Below are 13,403 nucleotides of genomic sequence, written 5' to 3' on the forward strand. Positions count from 1 at the left end.
GTAAACAAACCTGACATGTACAGTATGTGTGTTTGTTTTTGCATCAAATCATTGAAGTCTGACTCAGGGACAGTCCAATTTGGAATATAAGCTATAAGGAGTCTTAATGGACTTGAAAAATCTAATATTGTTGGTCTTCTGTTATCAAGCATTAAGTGTCTCTTTTGCGATGTCAATAGCTAAGTTAAAAGGTGACTGGTTGAAGATGAAGGACAGTGCAACTCAAGGGAAGAACAGGTGACTATAATCTTAATTGGCTGGGATAAAGAAAATCCATATTTATACCTCTCATCCCATCAGTTTACCCCCTCTAATTTAAATGAACGCAGTCTTCGGTGAGTTTATGCTGTGCAGGTTAGACATCTCTGGTGAAAATTCTCTTATGGGCAACTGTATGTTGCTTGCTCAGATAAGTGTACAGTAAAATTTACAGGGACATTTTGAACTAAAATTCAGGTCAAGGATAGCAAACACAGTTCGTCAATAATCTTTTTAAAATGTAATCATTTTTACAATAATTTCTCCATGCTCCTGAAAAAAAGAGATACAGGTTCATGATAAACCAGCAACAATTTTGTTACACATTGAACAAATGTTAAAAGCCAAGCTAGTTTAGTGTCATCTATAATTTCATATGGAGGCACAATAATATGCAATATCATTATCAAATCTACTTTGTCTATCCCTGTACTATCAAGTGCAAGATTCCACCAGTCCATCCAAAGGGAAACACATACACACAGTTCAACAGCGCAAATTTAGAGTTAACAGTTAATCTAATATATACATATATACAAAAAAACAAATAGACATGAATGTGAAAATCCACACTATGCTGACCATACATGCAATCCAAATCCCACTGTGCTGCCCTATTACTGCAGTGAACTTCACAGTTAAATGTAAATGCTACAGTTTCAAATAGACATACAAACAATTTGGACAGTTTTTCTATCATATTTACATTTAAGCCAAATGTGCTAGAAATAATCAAAACATAAATCTTGGAATCTGGTATAGACAATGACAGATTCAACTCCATTGTATACAGTTTAAAAACTCAAAGTTAAAGACTACTACACACATATATATATATATATATATATATATATATATATATATATATATATATATATATATATAAATTCTGTGTATCATAAAAAACACCAATATCTGCAACATATCCCTTTTTTGTGTGCTTATTTTAAAAAACAAATCCCAACTCTGACTCTCCATGTCTTTCAAAATTTTATAAAAAAAAGATGGTGAATGAATAATTCTCAACTTCTAGCACTTATTTTGTAGCTTTACAAGAACTGACATAGCTATTCCTTTCTTTCACAACCCTCAAGTGGTCCACCACAGTGCTGTTGTGAAAAGTAAACACAAAGAGCCTCAGTATATTGATTGCTCTTCACCTTTATATCCAAGAAAGGATTCATGGATATGATAAAAACCAGATCACTCTTAAAGAAGCACTTATTCTTCCTGCAAGAAAATTCTGAAGACTGACAGCTCACTGCTCACTTTCCACTGTCACTCCTCAATTTCAAATGTAGTCCAGGAACAGCCCTTTTAGCACACTGCTTCTTACTTCAATGAATATCGGCTACATATAAAAGGAAAGAAAACTGGTGAATTGTCCAATGCAAAGTTTAAATATGGTATTATCGGTTAATAATGCGTCAGCCATACCATTGCAAACAGGACGCTTGCATGGATTGAAAAGTGTGGTGGTTTAAACCATAAATTTCATCCTATATGCTGTAGCACAATGGACTATGGATGGCTGAATAACATGGAGCCTCAGAAGGTGTCAGGTTTCCAACTGACTTCAACTTCCTCTGTATTAAAATTACACCATGAGGGCACAGAGTAGCACAATGCTCATGATCCAAAGTGGTGATGCTGATCTGGATAAAAATAAACCTAAAGGGAGGAGCCAGGAAGAGCCAGGTACAAATATATAGAAACATATTATTTTAATAATACCTGAAATCAAAGAGTAAATAAATTTCAAAACACAGGAAGCAGTATCCAAAAAAAAAACCATGGAAAAATGAAAGTGGAATCCAGAAAGAAAGCCCTGAAACAGGAAACAAATTGAGGCATATCTAATTAGGCAGTGAGGCAGCAGATGGAAACACAACTGAGGTCATCAAGTGTGAGCTGAGGTTCTTACATTAGTGTTCTTTAAAAGGTGGCGCAGAGTGCTGAGAGGCCGAGTGCCTCTCTGATGCCTGTACTTTGGACTGCATTAAAGACACCATGTGTATTAGAAGAATGAGAGATGTGAGGCACTACAATTGGTTAATTTGGTTGTGGCTTTATACAGTATTTTTAAAAGATTATGTAATAAAGATTTTTATATTTTATCTTCAGGTACCTTGGTATGTTATCAGGTGATGGTTGCTGTTAACATTTAAGAAAAGAACAGACTAACGCTGGATCAATATATTTTTGCTCTCCATAAATGTGTTATTGTTATATGATTAAATCAAATGAGGTATGTGTTTCTCTCACTTTAACGAGTGGATAGTTTTTTGTAAGCTACTTCCATAATATTGTTTATTTCATGTTTGCAAATAAAGCTGATACCTTCTTTTGTCAATTGATAGGTATCCAAGGTTTTAATTATATTTGAATCACTTTCTATTTGTCTTATTAGAAGTTGTTGGTCTGAGTGGGTTGCAAGCAGTTTAAATACTGATTTTACTGTTGACAGTATGGAAGAAATGAGAATGTGTTTTGTAATCTATTGAATTTTGTTATGCTTGTTCAGTGTATGTAGTTCTGCCAATTTTGATTCACAATCGATGTAAACCAATCCTGCAGTAATACTGTAGTTCATTTTTTTGTAAATTTTGAAACTGTTCCCAACTTCCATTAAAGCTCAGCTGAAACACTGTGCTTTACATATTCCTACAAATTCTTGGCAACTGGAACATTCAATAATATATAAATTCAATTTAAGTGTAGCACACTCTGTACATCAAAAGGTACTAATCAGACATACTGTAAATCTAATAGAATTAGTGGATAAAAAAGTCAACCATGCTCAAATCAGTAAGTCAGATCTCTAATTAATGATGGTAAAAATGAAAAAAAAAAAAACAAACTTATATTAGGTAAGAGACACACAAAACTTGGAAAAAAAAATTTTTTGGTAGTTTTGCCCAAGCAACAATTTTCCCGTACCACATAAATATAAAGAAATAAAGAAGATAAAGTACTGCACTTAGCTTGTTCTGTTAATGCTGGCTTACTCTCTCAAATAGAAGCAGCTGTGGGAAACTTATGGAACCACAGTATCAGATAGATAGATAGATAGATAGATAGATAGATAGATAGATAGATAGATAGATAGATAGATAGATAGATAGATAGATAGATAGATAGATAGATAGATAGATAGATAGATAGATAGATCTATCTGTATGTCTCCCCAGGGAGAAAATTGTCAAATAGTCTCTTTTCGCATTAGTTAAAACTGAAAGCTGTCCTGACACAATCAGTTGTCTCATTGTCTGCTTAAAGACTCCTGGTTTTGAGTATAAGGCTTTGAGGTGACCCAGTATGGCAGCATTTTTAAAAATCTATAGAAGTATTTGTTTTCAAAAGTTCTATTTATCAGGTTAAAATACAAATAAGTAGAAATGATATTCTGTTCTCCCAATGTCACTGAATCGTACTAAGTGGATTTGATAATGTTATGTTGTAATATCTGCGGTGGGCTGGCGTCCTGCCCGGGGTTTGTTTCCTGCCTTGTGCCCTGTGTTGGCTGGGATTGGCTCCAGCAGACCCCCGTGACCCAGTAGTTAGGATATAGCAGGTTGGATACTGGATGGATGGATGGATGTTGTAATATATTGCAATCTTAAGCATTTGTTCTTTTACATTTCTTTGTTTATTGGTGACTGACAACCAGTCTGTCTTTTCATATTCACAGCCCCACTCAATCAGCCTTGCTAAAATATTTAAGCTGCGGTGTTTCTAGAAAGAGTTTCTGTTTTCTCTTTCTCTCTTCATTCTTGTTGTTTATCCCTAATCAAAATTTTTTTTCTTCTTTAATATCTGGTTTTAATTAAGATACTTATTTTTACAGCAAACTAAATGAAAATTTATATATGTTATAATATAGACAATTCATACAGTTTGCTCACAAACTAGAGCAAAAAGTTAATTATTGCCTACTGATATTTATTACAATATTTAATCTCTCACTACATTTATTAACATTTTTTCAACAGATTAGGAACTCTAAACAAACGGTTCTTATTTGAACTTGTTACATACGTGCTCATAAATATTATACTAAATCAATATCATTTCTTAAATAAGCGTACTACAGGGTGGCACATAGAAAAGTCTGCCTCACCTTGGTTTTAGCTAAACAATAAATATAGTCAGATGAAGCTAGTGGGAAGTCTCCAAGAAGATTTAATTTCATTCTATTAGTTCTGTTATCTAAGCGCTTGCTGGAGAGAAGATAAGCCTTATTCAATGAAACAAAACATTTTGATTGTGGAACTGTATGTTCCTTCAAGTTGACACATGAGAGATTCCCAACAATATCCCTTTGGAAGTGATCCTATGAAATGCACAATTCAGTAATTGTAAGAAGTTCTGTAACCAATGAAAGAAAAACAAACCCTTCCATATGTAATCTAGAGATTTTTACCACCACCATAATAATAATAATAACAATAATAATAATAATATTACAAAATAGATTTTCAAATGTAATATAACATTTGTAATTCTTCCATTACTAATGAAACTTGTAATGACACTAACTCTGGGCTATTGATTCACGTGCCACCCGATATAAGGAAAAAACTGGCATTATAATTGTTTATACAATTTATGACCTAAAAAAGTCATTAAGGTACAGCAAGTTTATTTTTCTGGCTACACAAAAATATTCTTTCAGAAACACAATGGAATTCCATAAAGACTTCATATAAAGAATGTATCTCCGCTCAGTTAAAAAATACTAAAAAGCAGAAAGGATTGGTGTCAATTACAGCAATTTCAGTTAATAACTGCAATTTCTTCCTCATACTTTAATAATATACTGTATGCATTTTGTTCATTGTTCTCTTTTTCCCAGATTCTTCTTGGGCTTAAACATATACCACTTATACAGTATGTTCAACACATTGTATAAAGCTTTTCAGCAGATACATTTCAGATTCATTATATCTTTTTTAAATTCTGTACTTGAAACAGCTCAGTCTTTTTCATTAGGTTTTAGATGCAAATAATCACATCCATACTCGATAACAATCTTAGCATCACTGGTGAATAGCATTTATCTCAGATGTCTTATTCAAGGTTTCTTGACACTGAATCTTTATTTTTACATCTGCTGCAAATACGGTTTATTGGTTCCCACATTAACTTATTAATACTGGCCCATCTATAACAGATCTCTGGGTGGCACACATTAAACAGGTCCATGCAGATATACAGCAAAATCAATTGTGAAACATTAACTGCACCTCACATTAAGGCAACTGCAAACTATAACTAATTATGATAAGTCGCTGTATAAATTACTCCACAACATCCTCAGCAATCAATTTAAAACTCAATGAGTCTAAATCTGCGTCTGGAAAATGGGATGAATGCCTAACAACTGTGTCAATAATAATAACATAGGGGATTGCCAATGATGCTCTGAGAAAGATAATTGCTTTCACTGAAGCTGTATTTAAGATAAAACTAGTTCCAGTGGGTTCTTTCTCATTCAGCATTTTAGAAGCTTATATCACTTTTTTGATGAACACTTCACATTAATTAAGAACCAGCTCCTTCACACTGGCTCTTACGTTTTGGAAGGTCGTCATAATGTAGCCAGTTTGTCTCCTGTCTATAACTGCTTAGGTGTTGGCTGCATTTGGGCAGTATCGAAGCAATTTTGTGCTGTTCTCAATATGATTACAAATTCTGCTTTGAGAAGATATAATATTGCATGTCTTGCTGACTTGGAACATACTTTCTGCAATAAAGTAAGATTTTCCAACCTGATTAATCTGAATCTAGGTTGTGCAGAGCCGTAGCCTATACCAGCAGCACTGAGTACAAGGCAGGAAATAAGCCTGGTTAGGTTGCCAGTCCTTCACAGGGCACTTATTGTCACACAATTTTTAAACGAATAGAAATTAAAATAAAATGGATAACAAACATAATAGCACACAGCAGATCTATGAATTTCAGATCTATTTCAATTAGAATAGGACCTTAAAAGGATTCCATTTATTTGTTTATTGTACTGGCATTTTGTTGGCCAAAATAAAGGTATGTATTGTGAAGGATTGCCGGCTTTTTACTCCGGTCCTCACCCCCAGGCCGCCAGGAGGAGCTCTCCCAGCAGCGTGGACGTGCCCCGAGTTCCAGCAGGGCCGCCTGGACTATGTAGTTTTTATACACAGCCCTGCTGGATACCTTGGGGGCCACCGGGAGTCGCTGTAGGGGGGCTCGTGGACTCTTATGCGCCCTATAACCCGGGAGTACGTCACGGTCACGTGACAGGAAGAAACGATGTGCTCCCGGGTTGAAGAAAAGGACTGTTTACCCTGACCCGGAAGGGATAAGGAACTGTGGACAGGAACACCTCCGGGTCAGGATGTATAAAAGGACGATGGGAAATCCCAGACGTTGAGCTGAGCTGGGTGGAAGGGTGGCAATGCGTCTGGGAGTGGAGGATTGGTTGTTGTTGGTTGAATTATTGATTATTATTGAGAGTATTGTGGAGTGGAGGGTGCTTTGTGAACTATTATTATTATTATTATTAATAATAAAACTATTATTTGGACTTTTATCTGGTGTCTGACGTCTAGTCTGAGGGTTCAAGGGGTCACGGAGACCTCTAATCTGTTACAGTATATAATGTGTCACAAATGTGAACATTGGTCTACTGCCAGAAGGGTACAAAAAAGTAGACACAGAAGATGGTGAAGTCACATAGTAAGAGTCGAATGTCTTTGTCTGTTCTCTTCCCCGCAAGGAAGAATACCCATCCTCAGGAAACACAGACATCTAAAGCCCATCTTGGCTTTTAGCCTCAGTCCTCCTCCAAATTCAGTATTTTCCACACATTAACTAACTTTATTTTGGCCACTCATAAAGACCAGAGCAGCTATTTTGTAGATGCAGCTTATTTTTTCTCAGTTGTGATTCCTTTAAAGAACTCTTGGTAGCCTTTCTGACTAGTCTCCTTTTCGCATACCTTATTAACTCTAGTTCACCGCTGTGCAATATTTTCTCCTTTTCATTAAAACAGACTTTATATTGCTCAGTGCAATTTTCAGTGCCTTAGAAACTTCTCATACTATTCACCAGGTAGACTGCGTTCATCCACTTAAATGTCCTCTTAAAATGAATACACTTATAAGATTGTGTTTAGAAATCATACGAAATGTGCTCTTTAAAAATAGTGGGATACTGAAAAAGAAAGAAATTTACCACAGAAGAAAGAAGCCATTTACTGTAACTATCTGTTAACACTTGCGTCTGTATTGCAGGTGATGCCGTATAGATGGTCTATAACTTTAATTCAGTCACTATGACTGAAGTGGTCACAACACATTTGAGTCATAGTCTATAAAACTCAGCAATGTCTTTAATTCCTTGTCTCCATCTAAGACTACCAGCATTGACAGGAGCACAGTGGCGCTTTATCTTCATTGCATAACATCCTGGCATGACGCCTGCTGAACTGAGGATCACAGTTCACAACAGAGGGTGGTAAAGTTGGCCTACAATATTCCTAATACATAGCTGCCTATATAACAGGTGGTGTCTTAGAAAGGCAGAAAGTAAAGTCCTCAGCCATCCTGCACAGTCACATTTATTCCTTCGCCATCCTGGTGCCGAACCACTGCCACTTGAACTACTACGTTCTGGGACAGTTTTTTATCAACAGGTCAGAATGTTTTCTACCATTTGAACGTACGTACGTTAGATGCATGAGTATACTCTGGTGTGTTCTTACTGTACTATACTGTATTGTATGTTTTACCTGAAAATGTATGTAATGCACAATGTTGAATCCCTTATTTGTATTTTACTACTGTCATAAGTCTAAGGAAGTCTCAGGAGAATTTCATTGAACTTGAAATAATAAACTGTTACATAGTGACATCTACAGTGTTCAACTTTAGGAAAGTAGATGGCATACATATGATATGTATTAGTAAGTAATTTATAGATATGAAATGTTTTAACAATAAGGTCCACAGCAACACATTCACTACTGATTACTCTTTAACTCTAGCTACAGTTGTTTCATAGCAAAGATTGTGAACACCTTTTATTTATATAAAAAACAATGTAAACTGTCACCACAAATGTTTGCACTCATTAATGGCAAAATGCCAATTAACCCATTAACAACGTATCTTTTCACATAATATAATGCAGAAAAGTGTAAAATGGATAAATATTTTAAAGGAGTCTCACTGGAAATGAAGCGTAAAGTTTAGAAATGCTGTATAAGGACCAAGATGCTCTATGAAAGAGACATAACGGAACATGAAGCAAAATGGGGAAGAACAGAGGAATGAAGGATGTGGCATATTATGGAATGAAAGGAAGACAAATGCTGAGTTAAGAGAAAGACAGGTGAGAGATGTTGTGCTGAGGAGAAACAGAATAAGCTGGTTTGGCATAGAGCTGGGTAAAGAAGTGCACAAAGATGGAGGTGGGCAGAATGAGGCTGAAAGGGAGGCCAAAGAAGATGTGGTTGGAGGTGGGGTCAGATGATCTGAAAAGAATGGGTCTGATGCACAGGACCTTGGAAAGTGAAGGAAAAAAGATTTAGAGGTAACCAGCTAACCTGGGCAAACCTATACAATGGATGTTAAACTGGTGAAGATGATAAACAATAATAGCAGGCACTATATAATTATACAAAACCATGTATACCTCTGAAGAACAGGATATAAATACAAATTATACAGTAATGTGGAACATCTCCTTACTGGTAAACTTCATTTTAAAGACCTTGTATTTGACTTTTGCTGGGACACTAACAACCAAAACTATTTCAATCATATTATACTGCAACTGAAAAGAAAAATAAGAAAAAAGAAAACTCTAAAAGAACTCTTCTTAAAATAACATGCAGTGCATATTTATTTCCTATAATCACAGGAACACCTTGTATTTTTTTCATACATAAAGTTGTTTCGGCTTTGTGTTAATGACACTAATTTTAACTCTTAAACTGAATGGCTCACCTTTATGATTTTTTGGATCTCTGGAGCCACTTGGCAAAGGGGTATAGAACATCTCTGGAGAAGCTCCCTTGTGGCCGAGAGACTCCTATAATATCAAACAAAGAAATAGAGAGATTATATTTTGGCATTTAACACATAACTATGGAAGGTCTGTGGCCTAGAGGTTAAATATGTAAACTAGAAACCAAGAAATGTCCACTTCAAATTCCATCACTGTGAACAAGTCATGTCATCCACTAAACAGTATCATCTCCAGACAGAGGAGCAGCTTCAGCGACAGACAGCTGTCAATGTCCTGCTCCAATGACAGACTGAGGAGATATTTCCTCCCCCACACTATGCGACTCTTCAATTCCACCCGGGGGGGTAAACGTTAAAATTATACAAAGTTATTGTCTGTCTGTATACCTGCTTTGTTATCACTCTTTAATTTAATATTGTTCTTTATCAGTATGCTGCTGCTGGAGTTTGTGAATTTCCCCTTGGAATTAATAAAGTAACAGATAATATCTATCTATCTATCTATCTATCTATCTATCTATCTATCTATCTATCTATCTATCTATCTATCTATCTATCTATCTATCTATCTATCTATCTATCTATCTATCTATCTATCTATGTCACTCATCTGTGACAAAATTGTATACATTTTCACTATGTTGTTCTATGCTAAACATTTAAGAATGGAATTAATTTTGAAAATAAATACATAGAATAAAAAAGCAATTAATTTTGTCATTTGTCAGATAAGGAAGGAAGAAGTTATATTGTACCGTAGTCATACTCGCTAATTATGGCACTGGAGAGTGGTGACATCAAGCTTGCTGATTATGATGTGCGACTAAGATTTTCACTGTACTCTGTACACATGACAATAATGATCCTATAATTCTAAGCATTTTACTACTAGCTCCTGAGGACTGGGCTCAAATCCTGCTTTGGGTACTTTGCTCACATGAGTTTTAAATAGGTTCTCCAGTTTCCTTCCACATCTTAAAACCATATAAGTTGGCTTGTTATAGGTCAGATTATCTCAGGGCACAATGTGAGCTATCACAGCTATGCTGATGACACACAGCTGTATTTATCAATAGCACCTGATGACCTCGATTCTCTTGATTCACTAACACAATGTCTGACTTGTATTTCAGAATGAATGAATAGTAACTTTCTCAAGCTAAATAAAGAGAAAACTGAAATCTTAGTGATTGGCAAAAATGGATACAATGAGGCTATTAGAAATAAACTGGATGCATTAGGATTAAAAGTCAAGACAGCTTAGGGGTAACTGTTGACTGTAATCTAAATTTTAAATCGCATATTAATCAGATCACTAGGACAGCATTTTTTCACTTAAGAAACATAGCAAAAGTTAGACCACTTATATCATTGAAAGATGATGAGAAATTAGTTCACGCGTTTGTTTTCAGTCGGCTAGATTACTGTAACGCAATCCTCTCAGGAATACCCAAAAAAGACATAAATCATTTGCAACTAGTGCAGAATGCAGCTGCTAGAATCCTAACCAGGAAAAGAAAATCCGAGCACATTTCTCCAGTTTTGGTGTCACTACACTGGTTACCTGTGTCATTCAGGATTGACTTTAAAATTCTGCTTATGGTTTATAAAGCCTTAAATAATCTCGCCCCATCTTATATATCGGAATGTCTGACATCTTATATTCCAAATCGTAACCTCAGATCCTCAAATGAGTGTCTCCTTAGAATTCCAAGAGCAAAACTTAAAAGAAGTGGTGAGGCGGCCTTCTGCTGTTATGCACCTAAAATCTGGAATAGCCTGCCAATAGGAATTCGCCAGGCTAATACAGTGGAGCACTTTAAAAAACTGCTGAAAACACATTATTTTAACCTGGCCTTCTCATAATTTCACTGTAATTTAATCCTGATACTCTGTATATCCAATTCATTGTAATAACTATTCATGGTGGCTCTAAAATCTGTACTAACCCCTACTCTCTCTTCTGCTTCCTTTTCCGGTGTCCTTTAGGACCATCTACTCAAAGCACCGTGATGTTCCAACAGTGATGGATTAAAAGCCAGAAGTCTGCATGACCATCATCATCAAGTCCTTCCGTGAGAACCCTAAAAACAAAGAGGACTATTTCATTTATGTTAGGTAGAATGCCCAGAGGGGACTGGGTGGTCTCGTGGCCTGGAACCCCTGCAGATTTTATTTTTTTCTCCAGTCGTCTGGAGTTTTTTTTTGTTTTTTCTGTCCCCACTGGCCATCGGACCTTACTCTTTTCTATGTTAACTAATGTTGTCTTATTTTAATTTCTTATTTTGTCTTATTTTTCTTTTCTTCATTATGTAAAGCACTTTGAGTTACTTTTTGTATGAAAATGTGCTATATAAATAAATGTTGTTGTTGTTTAGTAACGAATATTTTATTTTTTTTTGTACTAGGTTACAAATTTTAGTTACACAGCTGTTTATGGTCTACTTTTCCAAATTTTCATTTTTCTTCCTACATGTAGCATCACTCCTAAAAAACGTAAAAAGATAAATTACTAAAACTATTCAAGATTTACTTATTCATCTTAAACAGCTTATTACATGTCAGACTTGTGGGAAACTGAAGCTTATCAAGGCAGCATTGGACATGAAGGTGGAACGAGTCCTGGACTGGGCACCAGTGAAGGATTCATTCACATATGCACTCAGACTGACTCTTATGGGATCAGTTTAGTGCTACCAGTTAAACTAGTAGCCATATCTTTTGAATAACTATTTAAATATAAATCAGTATAAATTATTATTGAGCCAAATAAGTTCTGAAGGGAGTGTTCACTGAATATAATAAAAAGAACTCAACACATTTAAACCTACTCAGTCTAACTGAGAGGTGTGGTGGGACCTGAGAATTACACCAAAATTTGACACAAGATAGGGCCCAGTCGTGGGTGGAGTGCCAGTCCACTGCAGGGCCCACTCACTCACTCACACACACACACACATAGTGCCCTACTTATTTAAAAATAAGAAGGTTTTGAACTGATGAATCATTACTGAACTTTCAGCTACCAGCCAGCAATCCCTTTACTTCACTTTTTGAAACGTGATAAATAAAGCTGATTCCCAAAACCTTTAAGTATGTATTATTTGCTTGCTGATGCACCTCCTGAATTCCACTGAACATGAAAGACAGCTTTTGCACCAAAGCCTGGAGGCTTTCCAGCAGTTGTTTGATGCCTGGCAGGGCCCTTCACAAGGTAAAGGAGATTTGCTTTCCTTTCTGATTTTCCTCTTTAGAATTCCTCCCTAGAACAGTATTGAATTTCTCGTTTAGCTGCAAGCGTCATTAGCTGTTAAACCAATTTGTTTCTCTAAATGTTTGTTTTAGCTTGCAATTCATTGCGGCAATCTCTCCCATCATCGTTCACTTTTGAGCAAATTGAGAGTGTCTCTCACAATAAACATTATGAGATGTCCAAGACCGCTCATCAAGTAAAGAAACAGCCAGTTAAAAACACGTACTGTAAAACAGCTAAGGGTAATCGCAGGGGAAAGGCCGCAGTTGATGATATTGTCAGTTCCAGAAAGCACTAGGGAAGCCTAAATCTTTTCCAAAAGACCGCGTTTGTTTATCTTTCAGGATGGCAGTGGTGAAATGTTCAGTGGGCGTACAGAAATAACACATAGGTTTGCAATGTTATCTTTAAATTGCTTTTCTGAAGACTATGGCAGAAAGAAACATGTTCCACTTTAAGTGAGAAAGGAGGGACAAGCAGGGAACGTTACAAGAAAATGCCAGCATGATATCAGACTGCTGTAGTGGGCTATGGTATTGGACTTTTAGCCTAAGTTGCCAATTCAATCAATGCCTCCATCTCATTGCGTCAGCCTCAACTGTAACTAAACCTGCCTGTGCTACGACTTTAAAAAATATATATGTCAAAAACAGTAGCATATCCTGAATTAGTTAGGAAACTTGGGTAAAGCAATCTACCAAATGGATGATAATTCATACATCCATCATCAAACCCAATTCATGGTTTGGGGGCTGGAGCCAAGCCTAAAGATATCAGGAGCAAAGCAGGAACCAGCCCTTGGTGAGGCACTCCCATATACATTCTTACAGTCACACTGCCATATACATTCTTACAGTCACACTGCCATATACATTCTTACAGTC

The 13,403-nt window shown here is 36.0% G+C and overlaps 1 protein-coding gene and 1 long non-coding RNA gene across 2 annotated transcripts in view; one reads left to right on the forward strand and one right to left on the reverse strand.

Moving 5' to 3' along the window:
• The window catches only part of lrmda (leucine rich melanocyte differentiation associated), a 1,173,034-nt gene that overhangs the window by 153,759 nt on the left and 1,005,872 nt on the right, over positions 1 to 13,403 (reverse strand). The window contains exon 6 of the mRNA XM_051923742.1: positions 9,246 to 9,330. Coding sequence (XP_051779702.1) covers positions 9,246 to 9,330 — 85 coding nt within the window. The remainder of the gene's footprint in view (positions 1 to 9,245; positions 9,331 to 13,403) is intronic.
• The window catches only part of LOC127526832 (uncharacterized), a 449,386-nt gene that overhangs the window by 19,049 nt on the left and 416,934 nt on the right, over positions 1 to 13,403 (forward strand). The gene's annotated exons all lie outside the window — the stretch shown is intronic.

The sequence above is a fragment of the Erpetoichthys calabaricus genome, chromosome 2 (assembly GCF_900747795.2).
Source record: "Erpetoichthys calabaricus chromosome 2, fErpCal1.3, whole genome shotgun sequence".
Classification (NCBI taxonomy): Eukaryota; Metazoa; Chordata; class Cladistia; order Polypteriformes; family Polypteridae; genus Erpetoichthys; species Erpetoichthys calabaricus.